The 14,622-nt window shown below is 36.3% G+C and overlaps 1 protein-coding gene across 1 annotated transcript; it reads left to right on the forward strand.

Moving 5' to 3' along the window:
* The first annotated feature begins 803 nt into the window (after window positions 1–803).
* On the forward strand, window positions 804–12,105 carry LOC106870261 (large ribosomal subunit protein mL65). The gene is made up of 4 exons (XM_014916278.3): window positions 804–1,619; window positions 4,927–5,038; window positions 8,178–8,345; window positions 11,103–12,105. Exons 1-4 carry the CDS (start codon window positions 840–842, stop codon window positions 11,462–11,464), a joined length of 1,422 nt encoding a protein of 473 aa, XP_014771764.1. The 5' UTR covers window positions 804–839; the 3' UTR covers window positions 11,465–12,105.
* The last annotated feature ends 2,517 nt before the right edge of the window (window positions 12,106–14,622 follow it).

Raw genomic sequence — 14,622 nt, forward strand, 5'->3', positions numbered from 1 at the left:
TGCTAGTGCTACATAAAAAGCATCCAGTCCACACTGTGAAGTGGTTGGTGTTAGAAAGGGCATTCAGCCATAAAAACCATGCCAAAGCAGACACTGAAACCTAGTGTAGTCTTCTGGTTAGCCAGCTCCTGTTAAATCGTCCAACCCATGCTAGCATGGAAAATGGACGTTAAATGATGATGATGATGATGATGATGACTACACCCCCACTCCATTTCAATATATTATTGGTACCCACTTCATCCATTACCCCCATTCTGGTGAGCAACAAAATACCTAATTGACTAAGCCTCACAAAACTTGAGGTCTTGAAATTTGACTTTTGTAAGTTCTATTTGAATGACAGACACCAGCCAAACATCACAGGCTCAAGTGTAATTCACTCTATTGTTTACTGCCATTGTATCATTCTTACATTCAATCAGGCCCCTATTCATTCTTGAGTTCTAATGTTGATTCTATTGTTTTACATCTGTATATAAGTTTCCTAAATGATACAGTGTCGAAGGCTTTAGTAAAAGCTATGATTTTTATATCTACACTAATCATTTTGTCCCAATTTTCTTTCCAATTCTTGAAATTCACGGGCAGATTACGCTCTAAAACTGTGCTAACATGTATTTTGTTGGTATCCAGTTGGCTCTAAATATTGGTTACGACTATATACTTGACTCTTTTAAATATTAGAAGTATTAGAAAGTAAATTAACTCCGGTGTGATATGGAGTTAAAACCACAAGGCATCAAATTGAATAATTCCAAGCACCAATTTCTCACGTTTTTAACACAAGATAAAGTGTTTTAGAGTTACGTCCCTTGAAATATTTTTTCAATGTCAAAATGGCGATGCCATCACTCATGCTTTCGAGGTCGTGTCGATCTTGCTCTAGATTCTCCTCTTTTTTCCACCCAAATAATCGTTATGCTAGTAGTGTTGTATCAGTAAATACTTTAGAGGAAATTTCCGACGAAGGAATTCAATATCCACCAATCAAACCGAGATGGCCGCCAGGATCATGGGGTAACATGAGCGAAAAGAGATCTTGGTCAATCTGGGAACAATCAAGCAAGTTAAAAGACCCGCAGTTGAAGCTAAAAGATCGTTTCGAAATGTTATCACCATCTCCAGAAGTTACTTGGAAATGTCCCTCAGTTCAGCATTATCCCAGGTCTTTTGAATATCAACAATACGTGACCAAAACTCACATGGCTCCTGGAATGCCTGAAGTTTATGAACAAATGGAAGAAGAGGCGATGGCTTATTTACAGCGTATAAAACCGTTAATTGAAAGGGTTATTTTATTTGAAAATTTCCTTATTGACAGAAACTTAAAATATACAAGATACAATAAAATGGATCCTAGTAACGTAACATTTCTCCAAACTGAACAAATTATCAATTGTTTGCTCTCGGTTCTAGCTCCTGATTACCCTTATCTATTGACTAGCCAGTTTGCAGAAAATGTTCGAGTCCGGGCATTCTGGGACCGTTATGGTTTTCCTATGAAGCCCTACGTATTAAGGATGAATAGGGAAGATCAGTTTTTACATAAAATGTACAGCCGTTTTAACACAGAATTCATCTGTTCTCAAATCCGCACCGAAAAGCCTCTTATGCCGGTATGTATAAAGAATACATATATACTTTTATTTCCTACACGCAAACACATATACTGTTTGTGTATTCTTGTTTTACATGCTATCCTTCTCTTTCTTTCGATGACCTCTGTGTAGACATAACTACATTTAAATAACTTACTTTAAAAAATATTCTGCACCCCATTTTCCCTCGCCTTTATACGCATATCAGTAAGAATGCAAGAAATAACAGCCATATTTCACTTCGAATTACACCCTACCATCTTTAAAAAGGAAGGACACACGATAAAATAGTCCTAGATACACTACTATATCTGAATAGTAGAACTGAATGTCACGGCTGGAATGCTTTTAATCGTATGTTTGCTTAGCGGTGCTTGATCAGACATGCAATCATGTTTGCTGACCGAAAGGCCTCATTATACTACCGGTACTTATATTTGTCATTCCTCCACCCCTTTAAAATTTAATCACAAACTACAAGAGAAGGATACAAAGAAATAATTCTGAATCTGGCATTTTCTACTGTCTGCAGAACGATGTGATATGGGACGTTGTGTTCATATTTTACAGACTTAGAGGCCAGTGCCATCATAAAGCAGGGTATACTCAGAAGTTACCCGGGGACTTCATGGGTCTGGATGCCAAATGCTAATCTGTAATGGTTGTATATATAGGGGCTACAATACGTTGTTTTGCTCGGAAACTTAAAATAATGTTACGGTGACCCCGTCATGGATCACCAACTTTTTGCAGTAGCCCACTAATTTTTTTTTTGTTTTCTTATATTAACTCATGGCCCACATGTATATATCTTACATATAAAAAACAAACAAAAAAACCAAAAAAAAACACTATAAACATTGTCTGAGAAAAATGCTTATGCGTGTAAATGTTATTTTGCTGTATATTATTATTTTACCTTCATCTTCACTGTTGAGAAGCAATGCTTCTACAATTAAGCGTCATTCAGACCTGTCTTTAATAGTTGCCTGCATTGTCCCATATAAAATACTTTGATATCAGTTCACGTTCACCTGTTCTAAGTCAGGTATTCTTCAACCGACCAAGCTTTCACTTTCCAGCTTGTGTTCATTTTAATCCTACCTTTGGTATCTTCCCCTCGGTTAATATTGAATGCATAGCCAAGCCATCTTTGCTGTTGATCTCAATATTTCAAAGACCACATTATTGTAACCAGTTTTGCGGCTCAGCTCCTTCTTCGACACTTCGTTGGGCCAGAAGATGGGCAGATTTTTTTTTCAGTCACTCATTGAGTTGTTGGCACTCCGTCGCTTACGACGACGAGGGTTCCAGTTGATCCGATCAACGGAACAGCCTGCTCGTGAAATTAACGTGCAGGTGGCTGAGCACTCCACAGACACGTGTACCCTTAACGTAGTTATCGGGGATATTCAGCGTGACACAGTGTGACAAGGCTGGCCCTTTGAATTGCAGGTACAACAGAAACAGGAAGTAAGAGCGAGAGAAAGTTGTGGTGGAAGAGTACAGCAGGGTTCGCCACCATCCCCTGCCGGAGCCTCGTGGAGCTTTAGGTGTTTTCGCTCAATAAACACTTACAACGCCCGGTCTGGGAATCGAAACCGCGATCCTATGACCGCGAGTTCGCTGCCCTAACCACTGGGCCATTGCGCCTCCACACTCATTGAGTAAACCTGTGATTAAAGGTGTTCCAGATGTGACCTTCTTTTTGTATATCTAGGACTATATTATTTAATGTTTTAAAACTCTTTTTTTAACCCTTATCCTATGATACAAATTTAAAGTGATATGACTTAAAACCTGCTCCGTAAATTTCATGTTAATTTATGTTCCAGACATCAGATTACTAATGATAAAGTTATTTTACTAAATATTTTATAATTTTCAAAACTAATGGAAACGAAAGCAGATGGTAGTGTGTCATTTAAAGGAATTTGTCTTCTATTTCCAGCATGTCAAGCAATCAGATGGTGGTTTATTTGTTATCTCATAACTTTGTTTTGCATTGAAATATTGTTCACTGACAAGCAAAGCACAATGATGTTCAAATTTAAATGTCAGACAGAGTAAGATTAATGCTACTGGACAGCTGAACATACGGTCCTGTTTCAGTTTCTAGAAATAACCATTTTAGTCATGTCATTAATACTCCTGAAATCTCTATGCAGGTGTTTTACCTGCTAGAAACAGCAGATGACTGCTCCTCAGATCAAACCCTGAAACATTGTTCTAAGGGATGGTTAAGGTTGAAACACTTTTCATCAGAGGTCTGCTTGATCAAAATTGGGACTAAACAGTGACTACAGACTTTCTGTTTTTAGAAATAAAGACAATAACAATAGTTTAGTGTTCCTCATAACTTTGTTAAATAATGCATATTTTTAATGAAATTTTGCAGATTATGGTTATGTAGTTCAATAACTAGCTTATGATCATTGCATAACATAAAAAGAATCTATTGCATTGTCTTGATTGATATTGCTTATTATCAACATGAAATTGGAGGGCATTATGAAAGCATTTCTAAGTTTACCACTACAATTCAAATTAGAAATATATTGTAATAGCATTAATGAAAGTATTCTGTATGATATCCTGCAAAGCACCTTCTTTCTCTTATGTCACACCATCATGTTGTGCAATGATCATGAACAAATAATTAAATGGTTTAACAAGTATAGTCTTTCTGCATTAAAAAAAAAAGAAATGTTATGAGGAAACACAATGGGTGGGTGCTGTAAACTCTAGTTACACTGAAATAAATACTAAATACTATTTTCTTTTACACCATTGTATTTCACAGAAGGGAGGAGTATCTTATTACATACACTACAGAAAATAAAAGCAAAAATTTCAAAGATTTAACAATATACCCAACATCCCTTCCTTCATAAAAATGTTAATGTACATTCTTCAAAACAAACTCTGAAGAGTTTTAAGAGTCATTACTTGACTCTTGTTTCATGGCATGAATTAGATAAATTCTGCCTTGTATCTCACTGTATCATAACAAATTCTGCCTTGTATATCACTGCATCATAGCATAAATTCTGCCTTGTATATCACTGCATCATAACATTCCTAGATGATCTGATATTTATTATCAATAGCTTAGGTTCAATGAGGTAATGTAGAATAAAGTGTTTTACTCAGAAACACAATGATATGCAATGCTATTGTCAGGATTTGAACCACTTACCTCTCACTTAGTTGTCCACTCAGTGATTGATACTCTTATAACTAATGTGTATTTTAACATAATATTCCTTGTTCTGAATTAATGTAATTCTCTGATGGTTTGTTTAAATTGATTTTCGCTTTGTAGTTTGTTCCCCGGGACAGCCCTTTGTGTACTGAGAGTGAATATTCACAGTTCTGCTACTGGCCAAGTGATTTATCTCAACAAAATGAAAAGGTGAAGAATACTTGTATACCAGGTAATGTATCAAATTTAGATTTGTACAATCACCATCATCATAGTTATAATTGTCAACGTTGTTACATGCGACAACATGTAAAAGTGCCTGTGCGGCATCGTGTAAAAGCGCCCGTGCGACATTGTGTAAAAACACCCATGTACCACATAAAATACCTGTTTGGTGCCATATAAAAGCACCTGTGCAGTTCCACATAAAAGTGCCTATGCGGTGCCACATAAAAGCATCCAGCACACTCTGTTAAGTGGTTGGTGTTAGGAAGGGCATCCAGTTGTAGAAACCTTGCCAAATCAGACTGGAGACTGGTGCAGCCGCCCAACTTGCCAGGTCTGGTCACACCATTCAACCCATGTCAGCATGGACAACTGACATTAAATGATGATGATTGTTACTGTGTTGTTGTTGTCATCATCATCATCGTCAGTGACAGGGACATGACTGTCTTAATGTATATTTATATCTCTTGCTAGCCTGGTTTGAACTTGTCTGCAATACATGATATGATATGGTCTTTCCTAATTTTATCTAGGACATCCAACATCCTGAGATCTAATCACACCATTTCTTCTCACATCATCTTTCACAGAGATCCTTTACCAGCAGTAAATAATACTTTTCTTCATTTCATTATTCTCTTAGATGTTCATACTTGCACAGTTGTCTTGCCTACATATATTGGCTGATACTTCTTTTGTTTAGTTTGCCTGATTTCTCTCCACCCTTTGCAAATCTTTGGCATTCACTGCTAATGTCTCACTGTGTGGTTATCAATTATATGGTTTTGGGTTCAGTCCCACTGCGTGATTCCTTAGGCAGGTGTCTTTTACTATACCTCCAAGCCAACCAATGCCTTGTGAGGGAATTTGGTAGACAGATTTTTAAAAAATTCATAAGTGTATGTGTGTTTGAAATGTATTCAAAGCTATACTGAGCTGTTGCTACAGATAGGGAGTTAACCATTTGAGTTACAAACAGTGACATCACCTTTTGTGATTGTGAAAAAGGAGTTGGAGGGGAGGGAATGATCTTAAATCACTCCCTTTTCACCCTTTAAAAACCGTTTGGTGCCTAACTCAGTCACACAACCTTGGCACACTGCTAAGACCAGATGGCTTTGACAGACTGCCAAGACCAGATAGCCTTAGGCGTTTGCATAGATCACCTGCATACTCAAGGAAGGCAAACCACTAAGGCCAGACCACATTGGGCACTCAGACTGACCATCTCGAGCAAGAAACAACTTTGGACACTCTCTCTCTATTTACCACAGTTTGCCTTCTACAAGACAACACAGTTCTCTCCTCCCAGTTGATGATTATATTATCAGCATCTCTCTTTTTTCTAAACAGCCAACGTAGTAAATCATGTCCAGCAATAAATATGTTAAAAGTTTGCTTCAGTTATTTAGCATATTTAAAAAATTAAATAACTGAGATGCCATCTGTAGGAAAACGATCAAAAATTAAATGTATTTTCGTTTCACATCAATGTTTTCATGCTTGCATGGATGAGAAGGTTTGTTTGTTGGAAAATTAGTTTTACAGCTTATTACTCTTCCTACCTTTAAACACTACTTAATTGCAAAGTAGGAGCAGAAATTATTTTGTTGTCAATTAAGCATTTTAGCACTGAGTTATGTGCCCTGATATGGATAACGCACAGTTTATGGTCATATGATTTGAACTTATGGTTGTTTCGGTCAGATGGAATTGCAAATATATTTTTAGCTTTATAGGACCTCCTCCACCTAAGCACATCTGATTCGCTCTCTCTCCACCTTTTGTCAGCCTTATTGAGTCCAACCCTAAGTGTTGACCTGTAACAGTGTAAATTGAACTTTAATGGCATCAAGCTCACCAGTCTAGGAGGGCCTGCAAAGGTTATGGGTGTTACCTCTTTCTCCAGACTCAGCCAGTAAAAAAAATACATTTCTAATAAATGCTTTACTTTTATATGATATTTAATGATATATAGTCATGCATAAAATTAAAGAAATGTTAACATAGTTTTTAATATATCAAAGTGTATTTATGTGTTTGAACATATATAATCTTATAACAAAATAAATCTTTGATTGTGGTAGTATATACTTGCTTTTCAACAGTTCAGGGCTGGTTTAATTTTACAGTAAGATTATACATCATCATCATCATACGCCCATTTTCCATATTGACATGGGTTGGATGGTTTGACAGGAGTTGGCCAAACTCCAATTGTCTGTTGTGGCATGGTTTTTGTGGCTGGATGCCCTTCCTAATGCCAGCCACTTCACAGAGTGTGCTAGGTGCTCTTTACATGCCACTGGTATGGGTGCATTTATGCAGCACCAGCACATTTTATGTGGCACTGGTACCTGTAAAGGACAAGCTTGTATGTATGAATGACAACAATTTTACTAAGCTTGATGTGTCTTCTCAAGTACAGCAAATTCCCATAACTCTTGGTCCCTTTTCATTATCTCAGTGAGACCCAGTATCCAAAGATCCTTTCTCACTCTTTGTCCCACGTCTTCTTGGGTCTCCCCCTTTACAGGTTCCCCTCAACAATTACAGCTTGACACTTCTTTATGCAACTGTCCTCATCCACAAGCATCACATGACCATACCAGTGCAGTCTTCTCTCTTGCAGACAACATCTGATACCTCTTATACCCAGTTTTCCTCTTAAATCATTTACACTCTGTTGTGTGGGCACACTGACATTACCCATCCAGTGGAGCATGCTAGCTTCATTTCTTTCAAGCCTTTGCAAGTCCTCTGTAGTCACAGCCCATGTTTCACTGCCATGTAGCATAGCTGTATGTACACAGGCATCATACAGTTTGCCTTTCATTCTAAGAGAGAGCCCTTTGTTGCCAACAAAGGTAGAAGCTCTCTGAACTTTGCCCAGCCTGTTATTCTAGCAACTACACTTTCAGAACTTCCTCTTCCATTGCTAACTTGGTCGCCTAGGTAACAAAAGCTATCTACTACTTCTAATGATCCCCCTGAGCATTTGAGGGAGTCTATTGTCTGCACATTTTTAGTGATTATTATACATGTACATTTGCCAAAAATAAACTTTGCTGTTTTGGGACTTTTAAGTATTCAAACTGTATCGGTGAATTAGTAAACTTTGTTGTATTCTTTCTTTGAAACAGGATTCTTTTATGGTGATCCATGTGAATTTGGCCTGGTATCATTTCATTGTTCATCTCAGATGCAAAGAAAAATAAAACAGTTTGGTCCTGAGATCACTTATGAGTTCCAGAAAGGTCTTGGTCTAATGACATCCTTTGCTTGGACAGTAGCCCAAGCATATTTCCAAGGTAAATTTTGTTTCATCACCTTTTTTTAACTAAAAGAAAACAAAGATACAGTTTCCTTCCTTAATTTTATTTAATGATTTCACACCTAGTTTTCTAAATGATCATATGCAGTGCACTTCTTCCAACATGGCTATAAAAAATACTTTAAAATGCTAAGATTCATGGTGATGAACTAGGGAAATTCAATCATTTTATTCTCATTTAACCATGCCAATATATCATAGATGGAATTTGAGTCACAGCTTGCAGTTACCAAAGTACCTTTTTGGCAACTCTGTTCTGCGTTGCTGCTACAACTGTTATACAAGGTGCATTCCAGAAGTTTTGAGACTTTTTCAAAAGAGACAATTATTAATTTCAGAGAAGCATAAAAGTCTAATCTCCTTCAAAGTAGGATCCACTGACTTCAATGCACTTGTTGTAGCACTCCAGCCACTTCATGAAGGCTCCGTGGAAGTCCTCCAAAGTAAAGGTGTTCAGGACCCCTGTCATAGACTCTTTTATCTTTTCCTTCAGCTTGGGGGAAACCAAAAATCACAGAAGGTGAAGGACAGTTTCAATACTCATCTCTGTCAAGGAGTTAGTTATCAGGATGGAATTGTGGACTGGTGCAGGTACTCTGGCCTTTTGTGACAAAATTTTTTTTCTCGAACTCCCTTAAAACCTCCACAAAGTACTCGTTGACCATCTTGCCAGAAGGAACCCAGTAGATGTAGATGATGCTTTTGCTGTCAAAAAAGGGTATCATTATGAGCTTCTTGGTGGACTTGCTCTGCCTGACCTTTTGTGGCAGCAGAAAACTGATGCTCGGCTCATACAAGTTAATCCAAAAGTAGTCTTGAGAATTTCCTAAGTTTCTGTTGCATTTTTCCTCAGTTTAACACAAAACTTGTATGGTGTGAACTCATAATCCTTTAATTGGTAATATGATACATTACCCACTACCTACTGTATACTAACATTTGAAGTGGGTGTTAAAAAATGTACAATTAATGCAAAGAGTAGACATACTCTCAATTTATTCATTGAAATGGGTTGGAAAAAACCTCCTCGAAAATTCATACTTCTTATGAATTGGAATATGATGTTTATATTTCATGCTTGCCTTGAATAAAATTGATTATATATACTTTTTCTGACTTTGATAAATTATGTAGTTATTTTATATATCCATCTGACTTTAACAGAGATCTGCTAATATGTCACATCCAGTTTTAATAGAAATTTGTTTAAGTCAGCACCTTTAGCTTTTGTTTAAATATCTCCTACAATACTTCAGGATATATCCAGTGGCATGTTTACCACAGTATTAAGTAACATTTTACTTTAGAATAAAATATGTGAGAGATATTGTTTAATGTCAATTAAAAAGGAAAAGAATTTGTTTAGACCCTAGTCAACCTCAAGTGAGCAGACCAAACATCATAGGTATGCAATAATGAAAATAGCAAAATAAATGAAAATTTATTAAAGAATTTTATTACTCTACTAAAAGTAAGATAAAAATACATGAACCAGAAATTCAATCGACTTCAATTCACTTCAAATACATTTGACTCTTTAAAATTTATTGTTTCTAAAGATTAATTGCTGACCGAATACTGTAATTTTAACTAATTATGATAATGGAAGTTTCCATAATTCCTTTATTTGTTGCCAGTCAAATAAGCTTCTACTTTTATGCCACATTTCTTCTTTTTATTTTACTAGAAACCAGGAAAAATGATGCAGTTAACTAAAATTAATTTTATTTGCATATTCATGTTACCAGTCAAGTTTACATGGGTTTGATGTTAAATAGTTTGATTTTTTGAAGAGTTATGAATTAATTGAATAATTCAATTATCTTGTAATTGCATATGAAGCAAATTTGACTCTGTGTGTGTGCATGTATATATATATATATATATATATATATATATATATATATATGAAATCGAAATCGAGTTAAATTGGACACTAAACTTCACTTGCGAAGACCTGTTGAGGCAAGTGAAATCGAAATTGAGTTAAATTTGACGACTGGCACCCATGCCAACGTTGTCTCCCTCATTGGACACGAAACTCAGCTTGCGAAGACTTATTGGGGCAAGCGAAAGCGAAATTGTGATGGCACCTGTGCCCAGCGTCGCCTTTCTGGCACTTGTGCCCATGGCATGTGTAAGGACTTTCGAGCGAGATCGTTGCTAGTGCCCCTGGACTGGCTCTTGTGCGGGTGGCACATAAAATACACCATTTTGAGCGTGGCCGTTGCCAGTACCGCCTGACTGGCCTTCATGCCGGTGGCACGTAAAAGCACCCACTACACTCTCTGAGTGGTTGGCGTTAGGAAGGGCATCCAGCTGTAGAAACACTGCCAAATCAGATTGGAGCCTGGTGTAGCCATCTGGTTTCACCAGTCCTCAGTCAAATTGTCCAACCCATGCTAGCATGGAAAGCGGACGTTAAACAATGATGATGATATATACACCACACAGAGAGAAAGATTGAAAACAGGCAGATTAGACGCATTAAACAATACTTTGTAATATTTGGTTATGTTTAAACATAGGCTAACTTCTTTACTCTTTGTACATTATAAGATTGATAAAATAAGTTCTACACCTGACAATGTAGTAGGATCGATATAATTGACTAAAAACCTTTGAAGTCATCAGTGCCCCTGAATGGCTGTAATCTAGTGACAGAAATCAAAATAAAATAATCTTAAGTGCATTGTGAATGTTCTAACACTATATTTTTTCCTGTTTCTTACAGGTTTTAGCTCATTTGTAGAGCTAACTTATCCACTTACCACCCAGACAGTGATCACTGATGGACAGAAGTTCTCATTTTTTGCTTACCAACTTAACACACTGGAGATGTGGAAGGATGATGATGGTAACAACCTGAAGAACATCTGTTGGCACACTGAAGAAGAAAATCTTTATGAGATCAAAGATGGTCAGATCCAGAATTTCAATGACAATGTTTTAAAGCAACTGATTAAGTTCTTTATTAATCAACCAAAGGAACCAAATTATCCTTTGCGACCATATCTGCAGCATGATCCCTCTGAAATTAAAGTGTATCTTGAAGACAAAAAAAAGAAACTATCTAAACGTAAAGAAACTAAATGATTGCATATTGAATTTCAATCTTGTGTTTTCTATCAGGAAATTGTCTGTACACACACACACATATATATATATAGCAGAACTTGGGCGAAAATTTCGTGACGTGCATATAGGATCTCTTATGCTGTTATTTGGCTACCACATGATATCCTACTGTGTGGTGTATTTCAAGGCTACATACACATGTGGAACTCTACTTTGCATAAGATTAATACAAGGATAATATAACATGAGGATGGAGGATAACAGTCTTTAATAGTAGATTACTACATTTGTTTCTGTACTGCCCCTCATGAGCAGCATTCAACTGTATAATTATTATAAAGAATGTTCTTCTATAATAGTCTTTGAATATAAACTCAGCAACTTAAGGTTGGTGTCCAGTGCAGAAACAAATGTTGGATCTCCTATTAAAGCCTGTTATCCTTCATCCCTGTGCTATATTATCCTTAAATATATATATATATATATATATATATATATATATATATATATGATAATAACATTAGGGATAAAATGATATGTGACTGTGGATTTTCATCGATGTGTTCATGAACCTTGTTTCTTTTCTCTAAAACTATATATATATATATATTTATATATATATGTATGTATGTATGATTGTATTAAAGAAATTATTTTTATATCTGATTCTTTCACTTATATTTTAAATTTAGTCTTTAAATGAGTAGGTGGTGTTGCATCTGTGACCAATTTCATGTTACCTCAGACTAGTGATGGCAATGCAATTGATGTTCAACTTGAACTTTTGTCTGAAGGAATAATATAGACATCAGAGTGGAGTTCTGAAGAATTACAGAAAAGGAAAAGGAATTATTCATTAAAGTGTTTAGTGCAGTGGTTCTCAGCCAGGGTCCATATGACCCGTAGGGGTCCGTATGACCCCTAGGGGTCCGTATAAGATTTTATGGGGTTTGCACAAGCAAAATAGTAGATTGGGGGATCCATAATAGTATTTTGAATGTCCATGTAAAGTTTTGATTTAAATGTATCTATTGCAAGAAACAGCTAGGTTTCTTTCTCTAACATTTTACATAGTTCAACCTATGCAAGTTAATGAATGAATAACAAAATAGGAATTTTGAAAGAAAATAAAACTAGTTTTTAAACATTGAATGGCTGTGAGGGTCCACCAGAATAAAATAGTAATCAAAGGGGTCCGTAGGTAAAAAATGGTTGAGAATCACTGGTCTAGTGTATGCTTTAAGAAAGTGAGATGAGGACAATTAGGTGTATTGTGTACAGTTTGATGAGGGTGGTTCATAGCTTGATAGTTCATAGAAGCGGGAACCAGTGTAGTATTAATAGAAGAAATAGAGAAGACATAATGATTAGTGTGTTAGTTTGTTGTAATTTGCTACTGAGTATTTGCCATTTAGATGGTTGACTTTTTGTTTTCAGTTTAGGCTGTTTGTATGTGTAGTATCACCACCTTTTCAGATACATGAATAATACTCTGATGTGGAGAGAAATTATTATGTTTTGTAGCTCAGCAACCGAAGAAGGAGTTAAGCTTTTGAGATGCAGTTTTAGGAATGATGCATGTGTTGAATTGCTCTGAATATCTAGATATCATCATTGTCATCATTTAATGCCCACTTTTCCATGATTGCATGGGTCAGATGGACTTTGTTCAGATAAATTTTCAGGGCATCCTGGCATTAGGAAGGGCATCCAGCTGTAGAAACTCTGCCAAATCAGATTGGAGCCTGGTGTAGCCATCTGGTTCACCAGTCCTCAGTCCAATCGTCCAACCCATGCTAGCATGGAAAGCGGACGTTAAACGATGATGATGATGATGATGATGAATCAGATCTCTTGCTGTCATTAACCCCACCTGCTTTCAGGCAAGGTAATATTTCACTTTCTATAGTCAGACATGTTTTCCTAAGAAGACTGGAAATGAATATCACTTGTATGTTAGTGATGCCTGCTTATAGTCATCATGTGATACTAAGAAAAAGATGTACACAAATACACGCACATGTATATATACTATAAATTTCTTTTAGTTTCTGTGTATCAAATCCACTCACAAGGTTTTGGTCACCCCCAGGGCTATAGTAAAATTTGCCAAAGGTGCATTGCAGTGGGACTGAAAATGAAACTATGTAGCTAGGAATTAAAAGAAAAATATAAACAAAAGCAAAAAAATTATCAATATTTTGCATTTTCTAAAAACCAGAAGGGTGGGTAGAGCAGTATTGTAAGAAATATAATCAATACCACAAGAAGAAGAAGAACATTTTTTTTTTCTCTGCTGACATGGGTCTATAATGTAGTAGCTATATCTCCTAGATTCTGTTTCATTTCATTGGTAGGACCTAGTGTTCGCAGATGATATTTACTTATTTCTTCTCAAACCTCATCTGGTTATAATTTTGTCACAAAAAGGAACTTTGTGGACCTTCACCTATGAGAAATAAAACTAAATCTTTATATCACATCCTGTCATTTAAAAAAAAAAGGAAGTACATTGAATAATGTAGTCTTGGAGTACACAATGATAGGATGGTCATGAATCAGATATTTTTTGATCTCTAGTTTGCTTTAACTGTCCTAGTGCTAATCAATAAGAACGTGCTTTTCCGCCATCACAATTCATCATCCTTTCACAAAGTAGTCAGTTCTATTTATAAAATAAATGCTTTCACAATTTTGCTTTCTCAACTCGTTTTCAGTCTTTACTCTAACTTAACACTACACATCTACTGGACCAAACACATCTCCAGTTACTCTAAAAAAATAGGAATAAGCTTTGTTTTATGTCTATTTTTCAATGCCAACATGGGCTAGAGAAATATATTATCAAGACATTGTTTTTACAACCTGATGCTCTTCTTGTTGCTGTCTCTTACCTGTCTTTCAAGTCAGGGACTACTTATTCTGCATGTCTTTAAAGGTATGAAATCAGCAGGTATATGTTGACAGGAGAAAATGACCACAACATTTCTACTTGTCGTTCATTGGTTTTCGGAAAAGTGCAAATGTAAACAAACATACTGATATGCACACACGCGCACACACACACGCAACAGGCTTATTTCAGTCTCCATCTATCATATCCACTCATTGGGCAGCTCAGAGCTATTGTAGAAGACACTTGTTGAAGGTGCTGCACTGTGGGACTGAACTCAAAA

Source organism: Octopus bimaculoides, chromosome 3, assembly GCF_046866305.1.
Source record: "Octopus bimaculoides isolate indiv1 chromosome 3, ASM4686630v1, whole genome shotgun sequence".
NCBI lineage: Eukaryota > Metazoa > Mollusca > Cephalopoda > Octopoda > Octopodidae > Octopus > Octopus bimaculoides.